General features: G+C 41.8%; 1 protein-coding gene across 3 annotated transcripts in view; it reads right to left on the bottom strand.

Annotated features, from left to right (window-relative positions):
- The window catches only part of GPR107 (G protein-coupled receptor 107), a 38,250-nt gene that overhangs the window by 6,389 nt on the left and 6,921 nt on the right, over positions 1-24,940 (bottom strand). The window contains exons 6-17 of one of the 3 annotated variants that reach the window (XM_027687617.1): positions 23,474-23,503; positions 23,200-23,256; positions 22,281-22,391; positions 20,263-20,396; positions 19,275-19,350; positions 18,235-18,308; positions 17,541-17,658; positions 16,444-16,574; positions 14,541-14,584; positions 7,211-7,260; positions 6,389-6,472; positions 5,461-5,585 (exon numbers count right to left, since the gene is read on the bottom strand). In XM_027687617.1, the coding sequence (XP_027543418.1) occupies positions 5,461-5,585; positions 6,389-6,472; positions 7,211-7,260; positions 14,541-14,584; positions 16,444-16,574; positions 17,541-17,658; positions 18,235-18,308; positions 19,275-19,350; positions 20,263-20,396; positions 22,281-22,391; positions 23,200-23,256; positions 23,474-23,503 (1,034 nt within the window). Of the gene's footprint in view, positions 1-5,460; positions 5,586-6,388; positions 6,473-7,210; positions 7,261-11,651; positions 11,838-14,540; positions 14,585-16,443; positions 16,575-17,540; positions 17,659-18,234; positions 18,309-19,274; positions 19,351-20,262; positions 20,397-22,280; positions 22,392-23,199; positions 23,257-23,473; positions 23,509-24,940 lie in introns of those variants that run through there. The other 2 variants (XM_027687619.1, XM_027687620.1) reach the window with 2 other exon arrangements.

Raw genomic sequence — 24,940 nt, 5'->3', positions numbered from 1 at the left:
TGTGATTCTCATTCCACGCAGGCACTTTTTCTTCCCCCCTACCCCCCTCCCCCAGATGTGCTACAAAGGTTATTTTGGATGCTGAAAGTAAGAGTGCCAATAGCTCAATGCATCCCCAAGGGATGCCTGGAAGCAAACACAGAACTGTCCTGTTCAAAGCTGCTGCTGTTGGTCTGTGTGTGCTTTCACCTGCTGTTTACCGTGTCAGAATGCTTTATTTGATCAGAGCTGCTAACAACATCTTCACAGCATCACCCCAAGAAGTCATCTTCAGATACACTCTTCTGATAATGCCCTTAGTTCCACGTTAGATACCAGCTTCTGATCATGTACTGTAAAAATAATTCACTCAGACTGCTGTGTTCAGTGACTCTCTAGCAGTGGCACTACTGGGTTCACTTTAGAGTGGGCCTAGATGAGCTTGTGCATAACAGGAAAGGGTCACAAGAGTACAGATAAAATAAGTTTAGTCCCTATTAAAATAAAAAATAAAAGTATAGAGAAAAATAAGCAGATAGCTTAAAGGAGAAAGATGGAATTTAATAACAAACATTTCCTAGAAGAGATCAAACTTATCAGCACAGAAACGTGTAGATCTCTGAAGTTATCCCCGCAGACAAAGGTTTCCCCATAGTCATAAAGCAAAAAATCTGGAGAAACATAAGCTAGACAAAAGCAAAGTAGATGGATAACTAATTGGAAAAGCATGTATTGAGACGTACTTAATGGTTTCCTGTCAAAAATGTAAGAACATTGAGTGTGGTTCCAGAGAGGCCTGTCCTGGGTTCACTTCTATTCAGTATTTTCAGTAATTGCCTGGGTAATGGAATAGAGAACTTGCTTATTAAATCTGCACAAGACACTAAGAGCTGCATATTGGAGAACAGGACTAGAATGCAGAAACATTCTGGCAAATCGAAGTGATAGTCTGAAAAACATGGGAGGATGCAGCAAGACAGCTACAAAGTTTACTCTTCAGAAACAATCAACTTTGTAATTACAGAATCAGGAGTAAGTATCCATTCAAGGAAGAGCCAAAGATTACCATGGACTACAAACACAAATGAGCATCTAATATGCTGCAGCAATGCAGCAGCAGACATACTGGGATATATATAAAGAGGTGTTTTACACATACATGACACTGAAGGAGTCCTAACACTTGACTCACAGCTAGGAAGATCCCCCCTGGCACACAGCCTGGATTTCAGCACTGCACTCCAACACCACCACAAACCCACTGCACCCCAAGGTGATGACAGAAGCGAGGAGATGTTACGGCTATGAGGGAATGATCCACTGCCCAAATTTATGAGACAAACAGCTACATATTGAAACTGCAGCCAGCTTCAGGACAAGCCACGTCCTTTGTTACCAGAGAGGCCATTTGCTGTGTCCTGCACAATAACAGCAAAGAACTGGGAGAGATTTCAGTGTGGACTCTCCAACAGCAAAGGCTAAAGCCAATCTCAAGAGCACTGTTCTTGTGTCGTGACAAGTGCATGAAGTAGCTGTGAGTCCTCCTTTCCTCAGATTGCCAATTCCTCTCCCTCTCAAAATCAGTCCAGCCAACATGTTTTAGTGCCCAATAAAATAAGGGTAGCAGCACTAAGACCAAGCACACTGCAATCCCCATTATTGTCCTCAGAGCAGTCTCAGCACTTCAGTTCTGACCTGCAATATGGCAGGGAAATATCCCTCACCTGCTCCCTCCTGAACTGCACTTCCAGCCCACAAATTAGCAGCAGTTAAAATGCAACAAATCCTTCTCACTAAACCATCTCTCTCCAGAGAGCATTTTTGTGCCTGTCAGGCATTTACAAATGAGTCACAAAGGTTGTTCCTCAAACACTCCATCGTACACTGCTGCAGAAATTTCATGTGTTTTATTTTTCTCCTGCATTGCATCCAAGGTATCAAGGAATGGCTAAACATCCAGAAGCGTCTCCAGTCCTCCACACTGGTGGATCTCAGCTGTCTTTTCTCCTGTTTGTTTTGTTTTATAGCCCAACAAGAAGCACTGCAATGCTGGCAGCAGCCAGCCCTTACAAGCTATTGCAAACTGGGGTGAAAACCGATCAGCCATGAAACAAAAAAGCTGATCTCTGCAAGGGAAAGATGTGTTAGGTGATGAAAATCACTGCTAATGGAGAGCATCATGAATCAGTCTGCCATGAAGCACAACCTGAGAGAAAGCAGAGAAAGGCAACCAACCAGGACGTCAAGTCTCAGCACAGAATTGGGTGCCTCACGATGCCGTGAGAAACTCCAGATCCCAAGGCAGATCAGTGTAACCACAACAGTTCACTGTGTTGAGGCTGTTTTGGGTGTTAAGGAAGAGCAAAGTCTCCTCACACTGAGCAAGATGGATTTACAGACTGAAGAACAAAACCATTAATGGTTTCTTCTCCTGCAAATCCTCCTCTGGTGGAAATATCTTAACCTCCCATCTTTGTATGAACATTCTCAACCAAGATCTGCAGAAGAGCATTTTGGTACCCAAATATAAAGCAAACTTAATGAGCTAATGAAATAAAAAAATAATAAAAAAACCCCAACACCAAAACTCCTTTTTTTTTCCCCCCCTTCTTCACCCCCATCTCATCTACTGTACTGTTTATATTTTTGTGTTCATGCCCCAGAAATGGCATTAGGACTGGAAGCCTGACAGCTCTTTCTGCCAAGTGTGGCTGCACCTTTTCAAGCAGGGAACTTTAATCTAACAAACTGTCAGCGACGAGCCCACGTACTGACAGAACGGGCTCGAGAGGCTGCCCAGCACAGAATACACAGAAAGGCTCTTTGCTCATGATGAATAGCTACTGACCCTGCTTGAAAAAGAACAGACTGGTTCTAAGCTCAGGTCTAGCCACACTCTCCTCCCCACCAGGACAACTTCTATTGAGCCTGGAATAACTGAAGAGAAGGTCCTGTAATGTCTGTGGATTCTTTCTCCAATACAGAGTCATGTTAGCTGAAAAGACTTATTACAAGTCACCTTTGCTATTCTTGATTTATATTTTATTCTTGAGAGTTACAAGAATTTACAGAGAGAAGAGTTGTGCCTTATGCTGCTTCTGTCACACACACCTAATCTGTGAATATTTCTTGATGGATTGCAGATTTCCAGTGTCCTTAACAGTATTTACATTTATTGCAAGATCATGCTTTGTATAGTTTGCACTGCATGAAAACAGACACAAGCTAGAGAGCTGCTCTTAAAATGTCCTTTTTTCTGCTGGAAGAAAAGCAGGCCTGGAAAACAGGCTTGACCTCACAGCTTTCCTCTCTGTTGGCTCATAGAAATGTTGAGTCTAAAGAAACGGAATGCTTCTGTTTTAGAGTAGTTGATTTTAACAAAAAACCCCTGGGAGAGGAAAATAACCATAAAACCTGGCAATAAGACATAGCAGAACACCATGAAGTCTGCAGGCTTTTACCTTCTGCCATAGCCTCTGAAGACAAGTGGGTATTTATCACATAAAAGGCAAAACACTCATGCAATGGTTAGTCAGGACACTGTCAGGCACTTATTCACCTGCTCAAATAATCTGTGATTTTCCCCTGCTCCCCTCAGAAGCAACACTTAATATTTATAAATGCAAAAATAGGACTAGCAAGACCCAAGTCAACAAGAAATTTAATACACTTTCAATGCAGTGCTTCACCTGTCACAGAATGTGTATAAACTCTGCTTCTCAAATAAGTGCAAACTTAACCTCCCTGATGGAGGTGGGGAAGGCAGAACCAGACACAGATTATACCCTGCCAAGTGCCCAAATGGAGTAAAACTTCTGGTGAATCAGATGAGAAAAATTCAAGCAAGGCTAAAGGGAACAACCCACAAGGCACAACAATGGAAACTCTCAAGGCAAAGAGCAAAATGCCTTAGTAGGAAAAGGCTCACAAGGAATTCTGATCCTCAGGTTTCTAGTAACTCTGTTTCACTGAGGTGAGATATAAATCACTGAATTAGTTCATTAAAATTTCTCCAGCTTATTTCTGTCAGATTCTCCTAAATTTAGCAACTTCTCCAATTGATTGAAATCACTGTATTTGAAAGGTGTCCTATTATTAGTCCTAAAAAAAAAAAAAAAAACAACCCACAAGCAAAAATTCATTAAGCACGTAATGCAAAGTTGAAATTCACTCCAACAGGCAACAAAGAAAAAAGCCTGTTTCAGTACAATCACAAATCCTGCCACATCTTCCAGTTCAGACAGTGCCTTCCTGATGTCAATGTTTATTTACCAGCTGCCAAACTGAAATCAGTTTCTTAGATAACCATTTTAACACCTATAAGTGACAGTGATTTTAAGGTCACTACCCACTAGTTGGATTCCACTTGAAAAAATGACAGATTTTCTACACCCAAAGCAAAAATATCTAAGCATTAAAAAAAGATCTTTGTTACTAGCGATATTTCTGAGAAGTTCAACTCCTTAGATTACATTTGAGGCTGGATTCTATGATTCAAACCTCCTTGCAGCAATTTCCCAGTAAGATCCATTTCTTTCTGAGCTAACTAGGAGAGCGAACACATTCTGACTTCTTTTGCTTCTGTATTAAAAATTGGAGAGTTCATTTATTTCACCCAAGATCAGGTAAAGGAGATTTACCAAATTGGAAAAACTCTTAGGAATAGGCTTGTGAGCCTGTACATGAATTGCAATTATGCATGAAATGTATAACTACTAAAGGATTAGGTTGGCTCTGCTCCTATTAAGGCAGCAGAGTCTGTGGCAGTTATAGCTGTGCCCAACACTCCTGGCAGGTTGAATTTCTTAGGGCAGTTTCTATCATAAATTCAGAAATGCCACTCATTTTCTAAGTCCTCAGAAAATCACTGCAAAGCAAATGACAGGGACTTAGGCTGAGCCCTGCTTTATCATTTCTCCAGACTTGCTCAGGTCCTGAAGCATTCGTGGTGCCTCACGGTTTAGCAGCAAGGAACAGAATAGGGAAAAGTATCAGCAAAAATCCATCTCCTTGGCTCAGTGTTGCTTTAGATAAATTCTTTGCAAAGCTACAGGCTGAATGCCAAGGCACCATGGTCATTTATGCTCTGTAGACTGGCAGGTCATTTTTGTTGTTGGTTTGGTTGTGGGTTTTTTTGTTTAAATATAAAGCATTAATGACAACCTGTAAGGCTCGGTCATGTTCAGTGACATAAATTCAACTCAGAAGCTTTATTACTTGATATTTTCATGGGCATCTTTTTGCCCCATGAAAAGCTTTACCAGCTTATTCCCCACTACTGCAATAGCCAGGTCAGAGGCTCCTATGCATAAACACAAATCTCTTTACACACACCAAACAGACACCTCATCTTTAAGCATGTGGGCAGACACTAATCTTTTTCAGAGAAGGATTTAGAGAGATTAAAGTAAACTGGTTTTAAACGTTACTTTTCTCAAATCAAGTGAAGAGGTAAAAAAAGGAAGGGAAGGGGGCTCTTACACAGCTTCCATCTCCAGGTCATCCTCATCATCTTGAGAAAGCTGTAGATAAGGGTTGTCTGACGCTGGACGGAACTTGTACCCAGTGAGGACAAAGAACACAAGTGTGGCCATTTCATCCAGCAGCTGCAAGGGAAAACACAAGACTGAAGTTCAGTCCTGTAATGCTTTGTGGTCACACAACATTTCTCCTCATTCATAAGGTTCAAGGTTTAATGGCCAAGGAGCCTGTGCCACAGCAGAAATAAAGCAATCCCTGCCCTGTTATCATTAATCCCAGGCTAAAGGCTGTCAAACCCTTTGTTCTTTCAGCTTTCCCTGTCACTTTAAATACAGTTACAGTTCTATCCATCAATCCAGAGCTTTCAAAGAACTATGGCAAGACTTGGCTTTTAAATGAGGGGGGGAAATCATCCCTAAGTTATTTGGTATTTTCAACAGTTAACGTATTCCAAGGACTCCCTGCACAGTTACTTGGATTATATGTTAAGAAACCAAGTATTTAAAAGTCACTAGGCAATAAAGCCTGTAGATGGAAGAGCAAAAGCCTAATTCTCTGGCTCCCTGGGGCCTCAATTACACAGGGCAAACCTGACAATTTTTTTTTTCTCCTTTGTATGTTCTTGATTAATTTCCTTCAGACATCTTTAAATTGAAAGACTAAAAAAATCAATAATGCAATTACTTTCAGACATCTCATGTATAATCCAGCAGGCTCACTGGACAAACATAAGACTAAAAATATATTCCTTTACCTTAAGCACAACATTGATAAAAATCAGGAGGAGACAGGGTGCAGCACTGTGCTTTGAGATGTTCTACTATAACATGAGGACCAATTTATGGACTTTTTTGGTGCAGTTATATTTAAAGAATAATAGAGAAAAAAAAGCCAAGGAATGGATGTATTTTCCTTTGCTGGCAAATACCTGGTACAGCCATTTCCACTGGAATGGAACAGCAATCTTTATGAGAATGGCAATGATCCGTGTGAAGTAAATGTAACACACAATCTGGGAAGGAAAAGAAGAGAGCGTGATGAGAACAATAGCACCGTCCTTACAGAACCTTTCTTTCCAGAGAAAGAGCTCAAGCAATTCCCAAACAACTCCTTGTGTCAGACTGGTCTTATTATGCTCCTTGATAAACATGGAAGATATAGGCTGAGGGCTCTACTGCTTGTTCAACATCCAAATAACTCCAGCTGTTGGTAACACGCTCACGTTACAGCAGGAAATGCTTTAAGTATTACGATTTCATAGAACTTGAAGAATCACGACTGTAATTTATCACTCTTACCACTTATAAGAGCCTGAAATGAAGCTGTTGGAAATCATTAAGAAGCCTGTGTTCTCCTGGGAGATATACCCATGGCTCCCACTGACTTCATCACAAACTGCACACATGCATCTCAAGGCACCATTTGGTCCCAAGTTTAATTTTTAGCAAGTTTACAGTATGTTATTCAAGCCCATCAATTCAACTGGCAGCTCAAGCTGTCTCTAGAGGAAATCAGGAAGCATTACAAATAGCTGGAATCAATTTAAAGATAGACAGAAGGATGCAACCATTAGGAAAAAAAGGGAAGTTGCTTTTAGGATTGTAAGCCAGTTGACCAAGATGCCAAAGCACAGAGCTAGGAGCACCTCCACCCCATCCACCAGCTGTGGTAGCTTCCAACAAGTATTCCATTTAAGGGTTTGAACAGCTTCCAAGTGCTCTGCATGCCTGTGTACAGGTGTTTTACTTACCATAACATAGTAATGTCTGAAGAGCTTCAGCTTTGCTAGGTTAATGGCAGCTATCAAGAGAACACAGAAGTCCATCAGAAAATTGTTTAAATGAGACAGTTAATTTTTATGCTTGTCTGCAGAGTAGGCAAGTGGTCAAAACCAGGACTCGATTAATCCCAGACTAGAAGGGTTCGTCTCACACCCCACTGGGCATTCCAAGGAGTGCCAGACTGGTGTGTCCACACACTGGACAACTGTCAGGCTGGGGTGAATTCTCTCTTAAAAAGGGAACTCAGATTGCTTTTACACTAATTTTTATATGCACACACTCTGCAATATGGAGCCTTCCTCTACCTGTGTACAGCCAAGTAGATACAGTCACCTCACTCCTGCCAGAAGGGCCACACCACCTGACATCACCTCCTAGAAAATTCCTGTCTTTTCTACAGTCCTTGCAACTTTGGGGCAATCACAGCTCTGGGAACCACTGCATCTTGCTGAACTGCAGCACAGGCATTTTAACATCTAAGCAGGATGTTCGTGGCTCTGTCACAGCTTACAAGTGAAACGGGAAATCATCCTAAACAGTTATTAAACGCATGTGTTTCGGTCACAAGCCGCGCAAGCCAAGGCCCCGGGCGAACCTCCCTGTATTGGACAGATCCCATCAGCTGCAGGAGCACAGCAGACACTCATGTGAACGAGCTGAGGTCAACAACAGATGGAACAGCTGTCAACTCTGGTTTGAGAGTCAGGTTTTATACGTGCAGCAGGATTACGAACACAGACTCCTGATGCTTTTGTGACAACATGAGAGGCAAAGAGTCCAAGATATGTTGACAGCATACAGAGGTGCAGCTTATAGCTGATGATACAAGCTGCCAGTTAAAAAATGTTGCCACATATTTACTGATAGTCCCTCCAAGCCCTCATAATGTATTTATCAGACGTGGAAGTGCAATACGTTGTGCTTAAGTTCACCTGCACCCCCTCACAGAATTCACCCCCAGCACGGATTTACAAAAGGCTGCATATATTTGCACATAAGGTCTTCCAGGTTCACAAGAGAGCAAAATATAGTATTACACATGAGGAAGAGAAGGGTTAATAGCTCCCAAAGAAATGCTTCACTTCCTGTGACAAAAACAAAGCAGCTTTTCTTAAAGAAAGGCAACATCAAATGCACTGCTCCAAATAAACTCCTGTAGCTTCCCACTACAGCAACTACAATGAAGTCAGGCAACATTCTGTTATAAAGCTAATTTGTATAATCTAGAGATCAAGAGTCCCTTTTCAGCTTATATTTAGTGTTCCATGAGAATCACTGAAAGCTACGGACACCTTGAGACAAACACAAACCCTCCTCCAGCAGAAACACTCCAAGAGCAGCACTTGACTAACACAAGGCATAATGACCTGATGTTAAAAGCTTTTCCCAGCAGAGTTGGTGAAAGATTAAAATGTGTAAATATGCATTAAATCACGAAGCAGGGAAGCAATATTGTCCTATTTAAAGGAGAGCTGCATTAAGTGTGACCATGAAGATCTTGTGATTTCCCACACACCGGTTTGCACACAGAAGGATCTATTTTGAACTCAACTCATCCAACTTCAGGAACTGCCACTAACTGGTGCACTGACAGACCATGAGAATTACCAGGCTTTGTAGTTGAAGGAACACCAACTCAACAGCTGTGATTCAACCTGCCAGTCCATCAGTGCTTTACAGTCAACAACAGCGAGCTGGGGAGTCATTTCTGTTGGATTCATGCAGTGCAGAGGATGAAAGGACAGCAAAGACAAAGATCTGGCTGCCAACTGAAGTGTCACAGTGCCACCTCTCCCAGCTGATAAAGCACAGCTCAAGATCTCACCTACTCATCATGCTAATCAATACCAAGGAGTCATAAGTTGGTATATCCACCCATCTGGAATGTCTGAGCATAGGAAAGAAGGGTGAAGGAAAGAAAAAAGGCAACCACCACCAAGCAGAAAGGCAAAAAAGTCACCTGTGGAAGCTGGCTTGCTGATTTATTAGAACCAGGTGCTCTCTTCTAGCTGCCTCAACAGCAGAAATACTTCTCTCCACTATCAGATACTCAAGTCAGTATTAATGCATGTCTACAAAATTCTTCTAGTTTTTTTTAAACAACTCAAAAGTTACAGGACACACTGTTCTGGAGAAAATCTCAAATCATCATTGCTTGGCATCAGTAGCCTATGAATTGCTTCTTCACAGGCTGAACATGCTCCAAGCAGTAATATTTGAGTCTTGCTGTCCTGGACACTTAAAGACTACTGTTCACCTCAGCCTGGCAGCCCAGGCACTGACAGCAGCACCTGCAGGGAGTGAGGCTTGGTCAGCAGCTGTCACTTACAACTTGAATCACTTTGCAGCCCCAACCTGGAAAGCTGTGATAACACAGCAGCAGACACAGCAGGCAGCAAAGGTTGGGTAAATTTATGTTTCGAGTATGATAACCATTCTGCAAAGAACAGTACTTAACTGCAGAGAAGGAAAAAAATAAAATTAAAAAGAATTTCTACCAAAGGTTTTACAAATTAATTCATACCTGAGTTCCATCTCTTTCATAGAGTAATTAAAAAGATGAAAGCCATCCTTCCAAGAAAGACTTATAACATCTATACCTTGCTTCTCTCAGTTTTCCCTCTGTATCACCATTTACTTTAACAGCTTGTGTCTGCAATAGCCTGATCTGCATCGACCAAAACACAGCACACCCCAGTATTTTGATAAGCAGCCTCTTTTTCAGATTGCCCCTGTACTAATTTCCAATGCTGACACTGCCTGTAAGATGGAAAAAGGAAAGCTGGACCATCCACTGCAGCCCTGCATGCCACACCAGTTTTTTGATGAATACATCTGACCTTTTCAGAATATGTATGTACTAACAATCCCAGGACTGCAGCTGAGGGCACAGGGAGCTCAAGCCCAGACAATACAGTATGAAAGGCAAACCATAATGCAGCAAGAGAGCACACTCAAGTACAGCTGAGAATATCTCTACAATGCTTTGCTTGCTCTGCTCACTCTGGTGCATTTGAGATGTGATCTGTGCCATTATCGAATTGCAAATGGAAGTTTTCTATTCTCCCCAGTGGTGCAGCACATGTGTAGATCCAGACCTCAAAAAAGCAAGTCTGAGAAGTGTGGTTCCACAGTCTCTAGAGCACTCTGCTTAAAAGCACTCCTGTACTAGAAAGAGGAGGTCAGACAGACACAGCAACACCCAGTGTCAAGCATGAGAAGGTGGCACAGACTAGTTCATCTTGAACATCCCAGAATACATCAGCCATTTGGCACAAAAGGTCTCTACCAGGGTCAGATGAAAGTCCAAAGCACAGGATAAGCAATGTATCTCCAACATGCAGTTACTACATCAACCCTGGACAGCACCTGGAAGGGGTGCTGAGCTGAGCCAAGCAGAGGCTGCTCTGCACCACACAGGACCAGGCTCTTTGTTCACAGCATTTTCATGGCACAGCAGCAGGAAGACACTGAATACTGCAAGTGGTTTTTCCTGCCGTGGGGGCAAGCATGAGAGCACCAATCATTATTTGCCCACTGCACAGAGCACAGGGAATGTTGCCTGGGAGCTACACACTGCAATCTATTTCCCCTAATTCTGCTGCCAACTGTGACATGCTGCAGTGCCCCAGGAAAACAGCAAACCACGATTTGACTGTGCCGTGTCACATTCTCCTCACACAGTCACACACAGAGGTACCAGCAGAACAAACTGCAGCAATGTTTTCAACCCCCATTCCTCCCTCAAACAACAGATGACATGATGACTAGAGTGGGTTATGAGACTTAAGAGGTCCAGTGACCAAGAACTTGGCATTTCAAACAAAATAATATATAAATAATATATATACTCCCTCTCTTTTCTCATGATGCCTGTAAACAAGGTGGTGGCAGTTGAGCAGCTTTGCAGCCTGAAGGATTCTAGGTCAGTTTGCAAGGCTGATTTCCTTAAATCTACATGTCTGCAAAGACATTTGCAATGCAGATCTAGAAATGGACAGAGAGCACAGGCTCCCATCTGAAGGAAGATATAGTGACAGATCAAAGAGGTGTAGCTGAGCACTTGCTTAAGTCTGAAGGTGGCGATTTTTAAAGGGGAGGAAAAAAAGCTTCTATAAATGGGATGTTTACACCCACTGCTGTGCAAGATAAGAAGCCTGTGTAGGTCAGACTTACTGCTTTAAAGATCACCTTCAAGGGAAAAAAGCAAACAACCAGGCAGCTCAAACTGAGCTGTATCACTCTGCCATGTCTACTCTTCACTATCAATCCACAGCATCTGTGCATGTAAGGTCTCCCTGGATAATAATGGCTTTAGACCCATTCCTCTAGCTTTTGTACTTTAGAATAACTTAAAATAAAAATAATCTGGTTTAAATGACTATCAGCTAGTAACTCCAAATCACTGCCACTTATAACAAGCTTTTTTATTAACTGTACATTGCTACAACAAAGGCCTGTGGCAAGCACAGCCCTGACACTAAAGGGCTGGTAAATCCAACCACCCTTCTGCTTCATTCCAAGTCCAGTCACATTTGCAGTCACGGCTGCACTTGACCCGTGGCAGTGCTCCCTAATAAGCAGGGGAAAAAGCAGCTGGAAGAGAACAAGACAAACAGTCAGGAAACACCACCAAGATACCAAGCCATAAAGTCCTGGAGTTGTTAGTTCTAACAGATGCAAGGAAGCAAAAATAATTTCCCTTAGGTCTCTTTCACTGGCAAGAAGGTCACCAGAAGACTCAATGTCAGGAAAAACAACTAGTGAATGTATAGTATGTAATTCCCCAATACACCTAATAAGTTAAGGAAGTTACAGGGAAAACAGCCTTTGACTAGACAATAAATCCCAGCAGGAAACAGTCAGTCCAACAAGGACTGTCTGCACAAGATCCAGCTCTAACCACAGGACAGGCAGTGCAGCACTTAAACTGCATGAGAAGATCCAGTAATTTTTACTACTTCAGGAGAAAACTACCTTCAACAGCAAGAAAAAAAATGCTGGTGATTTGAGAGCTTGTGCTGGTTCTATTCTTCATATGAGAAGCTGAGATACCGAGCAGCACCTCTGCAGAACAGGGAAGCCTCCAGAGTAAAGAGCATTTGGTTCTAGTAAAAACTATTCATTGATAAGCCTAGCATGAATGATTTTACATTTCACAGTGCAACCAAATCACTTTTGGTTTTCTCAACAAGACACATTAACAGCATGACATCATTAGGTCACATTCTGCTTCTGGCATCACATTGCCATCCACTTGCTCCCCGTGGGCTCCTCTAAATAGTCAGAACAGATTGTGTTTCACAAGTGATTCCCAGCACTGTGGCTCTCCTGGCCACAATCTGCTGTCAGCCTATGCAATGTTTCCCCTGAAAATATTTTCCTTAGATATTGTTTTATTATTAGTGTAGCATAACACAGTTGCTAAGTCCCTCTCAGCACACAGTTATTGAACTCGCAGGATCTGCACAACCAGATGGCAACACCAGTAGGTAAAGCTGGTAACAGCAGTAGGTGATCCACAAGCAACATCCACGATAAAGAGCATCATTACCCATGGAGAACAACACAATACAGAGGACTAAAACAGCCCTTAAGGGCTACTGTGCATAGCACTGATTAACTGTAAAGAGACAGCCATTTCCTCTCAAATTAACGTTTTCTTTCACACACCACAGTGCATCCTTCACAACTGCTTGGGTTTACTCAGATCTGGGTTCCACCGGTTATGAAGGACAGTGGACAGGTCCAGTCTTGATGCTGAACATCTTTGCTGTTGGCCACCTCTCCTTCACTCAGGATACTTGAAGTTAAGTAAACTCCATAGCACCATCTTGTGATAAGAACCAAGGTAGGCACGGGGAGATCACCTGGGGCCACACGGATCTGGAATTGGTGTCTCAGTTACCTGCACTAACTGCTGTGTGCTCAATGCCAAGACAGTCAGATTCATTGCCACCCAGGGAAGAACCAGGCCTGACATATGTGAAGTCCTCTGTTCAGAAGAGACTGCTTCAAGAGTATTTAAATTTTAGCACTTATTAACAGTAAGAGCATAAATACTCCAGAACATATGCTCGGTGGACAACATATAACAAATTCATCAGTGAATGTCACTGGACCCAAGTGAACACATTGATAATAAATCTACCAAGAGCATTCATGTTACATTATTAAAACTGACCTTTTTTACATTTGTTTCTATTAGAAATTAATAATTTTCCACCTTTAAGTTTGGAGAGGGTTTTTTTGTGTGTGTATAGGGTTGTTATTTGTTGGGTTTTTTTAAACAGCTCGGAACATAAAAAACCAACAAATTCATTTTAAGTATGGCTTCAATTTAACAGATGGCAAAAAAAAAAAAACCCTAATCTGTGGCCTGAACAGAGCTGAGTTCAGTACCCAGCCTTATACTTCACCTACGGAGACAATCAGCAGTGAAATGCAAGAGTGGCAGTGAAAGCCAAGGAAATGGCTGGAAAAAGTATCCAGACCTGGGAATACATCTCCAGAAAGGAAAGACAAGAGTTAAAGGATAAGACTGGGTTAAAAAGCTGTTGCCAACAAATGACCTTCTACAAATGAAGCTTCCAAGAAGAATAAGCCACCAAATGACAGAAGATTGAAATGGCTGCCTGCTTCCAAGGAAATCAGAGTATGCTCCATAGCTTGTATCTGAGGAACTAATTCAGAAGTGAGCAGATAAGGCAGGAAAAGCACACACTACAGCAGCTGTACTTGGGTTGGCCTTCCATCCATCACCTCATTTTCCCTGCTACAATAAACATCACTCCACTTTCTACTAGCAGCCCTTGGAGCTGCTGTACAAACATGGACAAGTCAAGAACTGTGCTACACTGAATGCCAAGTTAGGTTTTGTTTCATAATGAGGTTTGTTTCCCTCTATTCTGCCAGGAACAGAGTTCTACAGAGATTGAAATAAGGGGGTCTAGTTAGACTAATAGTCAGCAATTCTGGAATTCATTTCTAGTTCTGCTTCTGAACATTCAAGTGAGAAAAAAATGGCAAATCTGTCAAGATGATTTGCTCTAGATGTCATGTTTAGCTCTGTGCAGGCAGCAGAGAAGGAGTTACACATAGCAGTTCTGATAGTCAAAGCAATACAAGAAAAAGGTCATTTTCCAAAAGCTATTCCCACGAGCCCACTGAGGAAAAGCAGAGTGACACTAAAATAGTGTAGATTTATAGTTTTAGTTTACATATTTTAAATTAGCATCACATGTTTGAAATTCTGGCATTATGACACGAGGCATAAAACAGAAAAAAAAGATTACTTGCCTTTCCCATCTGTTGCTGAAGCCTCTTGTAAATGTCTTATTGACCTGAAAAATAAAAATAAATAATAGATTAGCTATAAGTTTTACACTCCCTTTCCACTGTAGTCCTCTAGATCACTGACAAGTTTTGTTAGCTCTTTATGGTTGGGGTGTGATCAGAATTAACTGTGCTTGGCACTGCACATACTTCACCCTCATGGCCCCAGCTCAGGCAGTTAGCTCAAGTATCTCTGTTTCCTTGGGATTAAGAAAGCAGATTGCTAAAAGCCCACTTCAGCCTACAGAAAGGTTTGTGGGAGGGAGGGAGAGAGCAGAGTGAGAAACTGGGGCATTTTCCAGCATAATGCTTTCCACTTGTAAAATTAAGCTGAGCCACTCTTCAGAGAACTGCCAAGCATTTGGCATCTTACTGCTCTTTTAAGCTCTTTTCATTTAAATAGTTGATTACAGCTTACACATCTACATAGGCAACTTATGTAACAGAAACTACCCTGCAGGAATGTAAATCCAGGGGCCAAGTCTTAGTCACCTTGCTCACATGAATCATCCCACCAGCTGCAGTGACACTATGCAGATGAAAAAGGGGCAGGATTTTATGTCAGGGCCTTCACTGCCAGTTTATGTTGGCACCATGGCAATGCAGGAACACTGGCTGCATATTTTAAACAGTCATAAGATGGGTCACCCAAATGCATTTCTTCTTCAAATACAGTTCCTTTATGGAAAGTGAGTTTTGCACCAGCCTATCACTGGGTTGGACATGTGGATTTCAGCACTAGGCAGCAAGAATTGCAACTGCAGAAGTCACTTCTATCATAGGAAATCAGAGTCTGACTACAAGTAAAGTTATTATCCCTGCAATTTTATTTGCCATGCCCAAATATCTCAATCTCAGAGCTGCAGCATTTTGACTGGAGAGGAGGAAAGGACAAGTGAGCAGGGCACATTTCTTGGAATACATTTCCCAGCCTTGGCAGGAGGCCACCAGGACTGTGTAGGGCTCTGCCTTTCCACAGAATACAATGGGGAAGGGAAGGACAGCTGACACCCACCATCACAAGTCAAGCTGAAGCTTATTTCCATCTGGTGAGCAACAGAGTTATCTAAAAAACTAGAGTTACACAATTGGGAGAGATGACATGTTACCAGACATTTGTATACATTCTGCATACATTTTGCATTTCAGAAAAAAATAGAGATACTGGAGAAAAAGAAGAATATTCTGTGTTTACTAACCAAGGAGACAGAGGCTTCTTCATATCTTCCTTTAAACCCAGCTGTTTATCCAATTAAGACAAAACGCATTTAGAAGATAAATGTTCTGGCTAACTGGCAAGAAGCAACAATAGTGTTTATCTGAATTATCTGTGTTTTGGTTGGGTTTTATATAACCAACATTATTCCTTGCCAAGTAGAGTGGAAGGAAGGGCGGGGAAATGCTCCCTGTGGGATTATTTCTTCTCAACAGTCAAATAAACATGCAGCTACTCTGCTTGAAGGCAGCCCTGATCTTAGACAACAGTATTGTCTTAAAATTTTGCAGTCTAGTTTCTGATCTCAGTCAATGAAGCAAAATCCCATTTTTCAATTTAGAGAATCAACACTTGTGCAAAATTCCAAGTTTCAAAAGCACTTACAGCCTGCACTGTGCTGGGCACATTTACATCACTACCCACCTTACCTTATCCCCACTAACATCTAGTGTTGTCTTCCACAAGACTAGACTGAAGTGTCAAAGCTTATAAAGTTTAAAAAAAAGACAACAGAATGCTTGACTCCACAGGACCACCGACTCCTTTTGCTTTGCAGTATCTGGAGCTCTAACGAGCTGTCAGTGCCCATTAATTCAGAAACAGCTCAAGCCACCAGGGCCCTGCAACCACACAACACATACAGCAACTCACCATACCACTGGAAACAGGATGGCTCCACAGCACAGCAAGTCTACCAGGAAAAGGATTTCTTTCCACAGGCCATATTCAGTCGTGCCCTCCTCTGTTGACTCTATGATAATGTAGGCCACGTTCGCCAGGACCTGCACAACGAGACACGTTCCAGGGCTTCAGAAACCTCCCAAGGAGACACCAGATGTGTCTTGCCAGTTCAGCAAAAGCCCATTCAGTAACATCAATAATTTTTCTGCAGCTCTACATCAAGAAGTCACACGTTCAGCAACACCTTCACAAGGTTTACAGAAATAAAACTGATTGGGACTTATTCCTGCTGACGTTCAGAAAATAGTTCTTTTGTTATACACTGTGCTGAATCTACTGATTTATATATCAGTAGAGAAAAAGAGAGCAAAATCTGATTGTTTTTATATATAGAAGCAGGACTGCAGAAGCACATACAGACAATAGTTTAAGCCCATAATTCTAAATTAAGCCAATAATTCAGACAGGTCATCAACCATTTTTTGTACTCCACACCTGAGCTCTGTAAGAGCCTCAAACACTAATTCTATACTTCTGGTTTTGCAGCTGGGTAAGGGATTTCATCAGGAAAGGCCAAAAAACTGTTCTATCTACACAAAACAAAAGTGCTGCTCTCCTGTGTACTTCAGTTCCTGGACCAGGAGGCTGATCACTTTGAACACACTGGGAATGTTTCCCTCAGACCCACCAGGCCTACAAGACTTGGTTTTCTCATTTTTATTTCCTGAAGTCACTCAGGAAACATTTCAGAAGTAACAGTTTTCATTTAATTTCTCTGCATTGTAGTTTAGTACTGTTATCCAGGCCAAATTTTGTCCCAGCATCAATATAGCCACTTGTTCATTTGCTGAAACTATTTGATCAGCATTACCTCATGCTCAACACAGAGGGAAAAATAGAGAATATTACAGAAGTGACTTCTAGCCCAGGAAATTCCAGCTCAACTCATACTGTAACCAATACAAGCAGCAAATATGTGATATTACACGAAGTTTCCACAGCCTTTTCCAGTCTGCAAAAGCAGTTCTCCCACAAGACAGGAAACATCGACACCCCTCAGTCCTCACCTGAAGTGGGATGACAATCATGAAAATTTTTTTGTCTTTATCTGACAGGATGTGTTTAATGAAAGCCCAGCCTGTGCCAATGAGGGCGATAGTGATGAACAGAAGGGCACCCTTCAGCCTGCAAGAGAAACACACGCTGCAGTGAGAGACTTTATCACACTTCCTCTTCTGCCCAGGTTCTCTCCCACAGCCAGTAAAGCCACAAACCCAAACAAATGCTTTGCTATTCATAATTTTGGCAAGCACTTATCCATCCCACAATAGTGAAGCAGATGTACTTGCCTACAACTGTGTACCACAGAGCACTATTAGGCTTCATTCACAATTGTCATTAAATGCAATCTTTTCCTGGGGGAGTCATCCATTCACCATCGTGAACAGCAGCAAACACAGGCAGCTGTGCCCTCTTACCATTCACACCAAGAGCAAATTAGATACTTGAATATTAGTGTGAACAAAGGAAAGCAAAGCATTTGTTATCCTTTTACTCCTCCACCCACAGAAGTGCCAATCCTCTGCAGCTGCCCTCTGTAAGTGGAGCTTTCCCCTTCACTCAGGGCTGATTGCTGATTCTTTGGTACTGTGGTCTGAATGAGAAGACAACAATTTCCCAGTTTGCTCAGGAGGGAGGCAGCCCCACAGGCAATTCATTCCATTGTCTGAATCTATCACATCCATCTTCTGACATACTTACAGGTGAGTGATGTAATAAACAACAGCCCAGCCCTCAATGGGAAATCCCTGAGAAGAGATGTAGTGATAGTCGATCTGGAAGCAGAAAATGCAGCACTTTACAAGCTGCTCTTCAGCACCCTACCCTCTGTAAAACAGATCTGCCTGACAACCACTTCAAGTTTCATTTTCCAACCAGTGTGTGCAAACCCAGCTCTGTCACATTCAGAGATCACTTCCTCCCAACACGTTCTAGTTTTGTTTAGCAACAATGAGATCATTTCCACTTGCTGTATTTCTTAAGTGTTAGTGGATGTATCTCGTACAATCTACATCCTTCCCACACACTCCCATGCTTAGCTATAGTGAATCAACTGCATTTGGAACCTATTTATTCATTCATTGTTCAAGTTCAGTTGCATTCCCTGAACTAGGGGCTTTCTAGTTTCACTGGAAGCCAAATTCACTTCATTAGACTCCAAAAATATTTGTAGCAGCTATTTTACCACGAACATGAAGGTGAAGATCATGGCTGGCATAAACACTGAAGGATTAAATGCTTGCCACTGCCTTTGTTTATGAGATCTTTCCAGTGGAAAAGCAAAGTCAATACATCTCTGAGCCTTTATTGAAAGTATTAAAGCTGATGAGGTCTGTTACCATACACCATAATACTTCACCTACAGTAGTGCCCTTGAATTTTACAAACATTCATCAAGGTTTCTATTTATTAACATTCACAGCAAGCCATGCAGCTGAGGCAGCAGCACAGCTCAAGCTTCCAGGCCAGCCTCAGATGGCCAAAACATCAGAAATTGTGGAGCTCATTAAACCCTCAACCCTTGCTGCTTCAACACTTCAGGCCATGATCTCAGTTGTATTTAAAGTCAGAATTTGCTGATGAAAACTGAATCACTTCCACCAAAGAGCTGCAGCTCGTTTCCAATGCTTCAGTTTTAAGGACAGTTCTCCCTCCTCTCTGAAGCAGATTTCTCTAACAGCCCAGGATTCCATGTTTCTACTTTCCCAAGTGAACAACAACAGCAGAGACATTACACGTACCGCATGGAAGACCAAGGACAGAGATTTTGTGAAAGGAAGGGCTGCCATGAGCCAGTGAATCTTAAAAACATCATTTCTGGGAAGAAAGAAAAAAAGGAGGAGCACCAATTAAAAGTCATTAGTAAAAAAAGATATTTCTTTAAAGCCTTTAAGTGTCAAACAGTCACCCCTAGGCTGAGCTGACCATTAGTGTAAAAGGATTCCCTTGAATACTGCAGTTTCTGCAACATCCTGAACAATGTTTCAACTACATGTTCTAAACCCCTGATTTTTATACTTGGGTTAATTAAAAATATTAATTAATACACATATCCTGCATATATAATCTTAATTGTTAGATAATTTGCTAAACGTACTTCAAATGTGTATCACTCCACCCTTCAGCCCAAGTCCCTGCACCACATCACCAGGTGAACCCCTGAATACCAAATCATCTGATCACCAAGTGAACTTCAAACTACCAACAAAGAGGCCACCAAGTGAACTTCAGACTAACTTAGAGGAAAAGCCAAACAGAACCACAGGTGCTCCTGGCTTCCTTTGCTACGTTATAACTGTTAAGGGGTTTCAATTCAGAATTCCAATCACTTTCAACAGCAATCAACATGTTTTTGGCTCTCTACTGCCATAAGTTGCCATTTCCCACATGAAAAAAGTGATCAAAGTTTTCTTATTTATTGTCAAGTAGTGTTCTCCTTTAGACATGAACTACAGGAATTTCCTGTCTATTTTATGTCACAATATAGTTTAATACGTACACTGCATGAAGAATTTTTAACATGAGAGTTTACTTCATAACAACAGTCTGCAACAACGATACTGACAGAAGCAGTTTTCAAATATAAACTGTGTGTATTAAGCACACAATATTGAGCCATATTTGGAGTGATTAAATCCAAGAATTAGGCATTATAAGAGGAGGAATAAAAAATAAAAATCAAACAAGGTAGGTCCCTACTTGTCACTGACACCCAACTAACCTGCTTACCTGCGTTTACGAAGTATGTGGATCCATACAGTCCCAGACAGGAAAAAGAACATAGCCATGGAAATGTAAAGTTTTGGCAGTGGGATTTCACCTGCTGAGAGGTAGCTTTCAGGATTCTTTTCCGTAATTTCTATCTGAATATTAAAGGTGTGTTATGTGCACAGTTGAAAAAAGACTTTTTTTTAAAGCACTGAGTTAACAATTACAGTTCACAATCAAATTCACCCATTTAAAATGAGCTTTTCTGAAGCAGCAACTGTTATGGGACTCGAAGAAAAAAAAAATCAAACCCAACTCTTTATCCTCAAGACTCTCAAAACATTTTGCAAAATTACTCCCACAAGAATAATCTCCTTGAAAAACAACGTTTCAGTTATGCAACATAGCTGAGAGAGGCAAAGTAATTTTCCTAAAGAATAGTTGTTCCCTCTCCCAAACTTCACAGCTTGCCCACCTTTGATTCAGAAGCAGTATCTACAATAAGCTGCCAGCCTGTTACCCTGTGACTGAGAAAATAGAAGCATTATTTAGCATCCAATTTATGCCCCCAAGTGGCTTGATTATATGTACTTCAATAAAATAATGCACTAGGACTAGTTTGCAGTACTGAAACTCTAAGTACATCCAAGCAGGTCAGTTAACCAGGTTTTCTTCTCTTTCCAATTTCTTCAGCAGATCAAACAGCAATTAAAAAAGTTGGTCTTCTAAACATACAACTTCACCAGCAGATTTAAAGCAGCCCAGTCTGAGTTAACTCAGGGCTGCTAAGTTTTATCATCCACAGGTTCCCTTGCAATAGCATCAACACTACCATGTAAAAAGCAGTTCAGGGGTCTGATCTGGCTGAGTCACCTCAGTTTGTGAGAGGATTCATAACAAACTGGCTCATTACACACCAGCATGAGCACAGGAAAGAGAAAAAAAGGGGAAAACCAAAGATGTGATAATGCCCAAACAAACACAGGACCAAACCCTTGGATATCAAGAGAGATGAGACATTTGCTAGAACATATTGCCTTTAAAATATGCATCTAACACCATAAAAACACATCTTTAATTAGGCCAGAACAAGCAATAACACTGAATTCACAAATACCAACAATTTAGATTGCAGCAAGAGCCTGAACACGTGCAACAATGTAAAGAAAAAAGTGAGCTTGAGTGCAGCAAGACACAAACAGCTGTTTTAGCTCCCATCCCATTACAGCATCTAGTCACAACAACTGTGTACACTGAACCCAGCCCACATTCACCCTTCAGATTTTCCAACATTTCTACAAAACTAGTATTTTAATTATTTTTACAGTAGTTGCTTCCTTCAGAAATGCCTCTGCAGAGACTGATGCACAACTCTGAATCACTTCCCAGCCCATATGTACACTCGTGCAGTGTGGGCTCAGTTACACTCTGGAGTTGAAAGCTGCACCTTTCAGTCTCAGTGTACTGGACTCGGCACTGGTGAGGCCACACCTCGAGTACTGTGTCCAGTTCTGGGCCCCTCAGTTCAGGAAGGATATTGAGGTCCTGGAGCAGGTCCAGAGGAGGGCAACTAGGCTGGTGAAGGGACTCAAGCACAAGTCCTATGAGGAGAGGCTGAAGGAGCTGGGGCTGTTCAGCCTGGAGAAGAGGAGGCTCAGGGGAGACCTCATCACTCTCTACAACTACCTGAAAGGAGGTTGTAGCCAGGTGGGGGTTGGTCTCTTTTCCCAGGCAACTGTCAGCAAGACAAGAGGGCATGGTCTAAAGTTGTGCCAGGGGAGGTTTAGGTTAGATATTAGGAAGAATTTCTTTACGGAGAGGGTGATCAGACATTGGAATGGGCTGCCCAGGGAAGTAGTGGATTCTCCATCCCTGGAGATATTTAAAAAGAGACTGGATGTGGCACTTACTGACATGGTCTAGTAACCACAGCGGTAGTGGATAAAGGGTTGGACTTGATGATCTCAGAGGTCCCTTCCAACCCAGCTGATTCTATGATTCTATGAATGAGTTAATTCTACTTCAGAAGCCATACTCACATCGAGACTGAATCGCAGCTGATCATTCGCTGGCCCCTTCTTGCCAACACACTTATGGAAATACAGGCTGTAGAGACCCTCTTGGCTATCAGAGCTGATGTTAAAAAAGAACTGCAATTAAAGAATAGGAAAGTCAGCATTCCTCTCATTCACAAGAGGGTTGCCCTGGTAAGAAGCCATCTCTACTGAAGCATGAAAGAATTCAGTCATTTGGGGTCACTTGGTTCCTTTCAGCAAACATGCTGTTCTAGGGGATATCAGCATATCTGGAAATTTCAACAGAATTCCAGATGCAAAATCATTGCACCTATCTAGGATTATGCACTCTTGGTTTTCCAAGCCTTTTAACTATCAGTGTTTAACTCAGTTCACAGAGAAGAGATAACAAAAACTGTCATATATTTAACATGGTGAAGCACAAATTTTTGATCATATATGCCCTGAAGCATAAGGAGCTTTTCTGTTCCTCCCCCAACTATGCAAATTGTGATAGCTCTGGAAATGAGATTTGTGTCAGATAACAGAATTTAAAGTGTGTTGGTTTATAGCAACCAACCATCACAAGAGAACCAGGCTGCTGAAACAAAGCATTAATCTGGTTTCATACAGAATATCTTCCCCCTGAATCAGTCAGGTCACAGCAGTTTGTTATTAGCAATTTGTATGCACTAGTGGCATCACAGTGAACTTAATATGCTGAGGCTCACAGACTGTGATATTTAGAACAGCATCACACCAAAGCCAGTTTTAAAAGCAGCTCCCACACAAAGAGATTTCCATCACTGATTCTTAGCTCAGTAAGTTTTTGAGTGGACTCTTGTTATCAGAGAGACATCTACACCAGACTTGTATTTTCCAAAGCAGTACAGTGGAGGAACTGTCTGCACACATTAAGTTTAGACACTGACAGACACCCTACCTGAAATGAATAAGTTCCTTCATCGTTGTGAACAGGATGTTCTTGTTCTATAATAGTCTGGGAAAAGGAAAAGAGACCTTTAGATATTTTTAAGCAGGTAACCAACACATTTGGCTACATCCACCAGACAATGAAAATTGCATTCTGTACATTTACAGTGGAGGCTGAGAGCAACAGCAAATACTCTCCACTTTCAGGCCGTGTTTACACTGCTGATTATACTGGAATATTCCCCCAGATCCTTTCTGAAAGAGAAGTGCAGAGAGCTTCTTACCTGGGAGGATGTCGTACTGCGTTTGGTCTTCTTATCTAGAGATAAAAGTATGAATGGTACATTTAGAGTCCTTGCATTTAGACATCCTCACCTTTTGCACATTGCCAATACCTTACTCACATCTTCCTGCACTTGTCAGCGTGGCAGTTTCCCAGATAATCATTAACAGAGATTCTTTCCCAGTCTCTCCTTACTTCCCACAGCTGGCATTCATTCTGAATGCATCCTCAGATGCTAGGATAGGCTTATCTACTATTACACCTTCTACAAAAGCCTACCCCAGAAACCCTCCCAACCCCTGCCATGCCAGTGCTGCAGGAGGTGGGTGACCAATACCAGATGTAGGTACAGCCATGACTTTTAACGTTAAGACTGAGTACTGTTTATCTCACTGAGTAATCTTAACCTGGACATTAATATATGGCCTGACAAACATGTGGAAGTCCTAATTAACCCTAGGGTAGGAAAAACTTCTTAGCTTTGCATTAAGTAAGGTCCCAGTAAAAAAACAAAGAAACCCCAAAAGCAGAGGTGACCTGCCAAGCCAGTATCTGTTCTGAACTTAAGAAACCTGAGTGGACAGGAGCCTTCAGTAGAGCAGCATGTCAAGTTCACAGTTTCACTCTACTCCTATAAGAAGCTTTTCCAACATCCCATTCTATGAGGAAGCAAAAGTTCAAGACTTAAGCTTGGCTTTTGGCTCTCACACCTCAGTGCACAGCCCATGTGCATGTTACACTTTTTAACACCAGAAAAAGCAAAACTACAGCTGTCAGATCAATTATCTTCAGTGCCATCCATCCTTGGTTCTTGACTCCTTAGAACAGCTGTGCAAACTTTTGAATGGCATCAAAGCTTGTGAACATGACAGGCCAAGACAGACTCAGACTACTTCAGATCAGACTGCTCAACAGTCTGATCTGAAGCCTAAACTCTGCCAGGAAGGGATAACAGGAGCTAATCCCATTCGAGCTGAGATTATAAAATGCTGGTGTGGATGCCAGACAAAGATTTGTGCCTCCAAGAAAAGATTACTGGTACAGTTGCTTCTCCCTCCCCTAAGTGATAGACTAGATCTCAACTCTTTAAAGACATACAGACTTGTACAAACATTGGCTGGAAAGGACCTCTGGAGATATTTAATCCAACTTCTGAATAAAGAATTCCTGGTGTCAATACTGTATCACAATGGCCCTAGTTTTGTTTAGTCAAGTGATTAAAACCTCAAAAGATGAAGGTTTACAACCTACACAAGTGATCTGCTACAATGCTGGAATACCCACCTAGGGAAGGTATTTTATTTATTTTCCCTCCTGAGACACCCAAGACTTAAGGGGAAACAGAAACTGGTTGCAATGGGTGCCACTACTAAACATGGCTTGAAATCATTGTCCTCCTAACCTTCCTTCAACTAGTTGGTGGTGGCCATAAAATTCCCCTCTGTAACCTTCTTTTTGCCAGACAAAA

This window comes from Neopelma chrysocephalum, unplaced genomic scaffold (genome assembly GCF_003984885.1).
Source record: "Neopelma chrysocephalum unplaced genomic scaffold, ASM398488v2 Primary Assembly neopelma1_74, whole genome shotgun sequence".
Classification (NCBI taxonomy): domain Eukaryota; kingdom Metazoa; phylum Chordata; class Aves; order Passeriformes; family Pipridae; genus Neopelma; species Neopelma chrysocephalum.
Note: the sequence above shows the minus strand (reverse complement) of the source record. Positions and strands in the feature narration are given on the sequence as shown.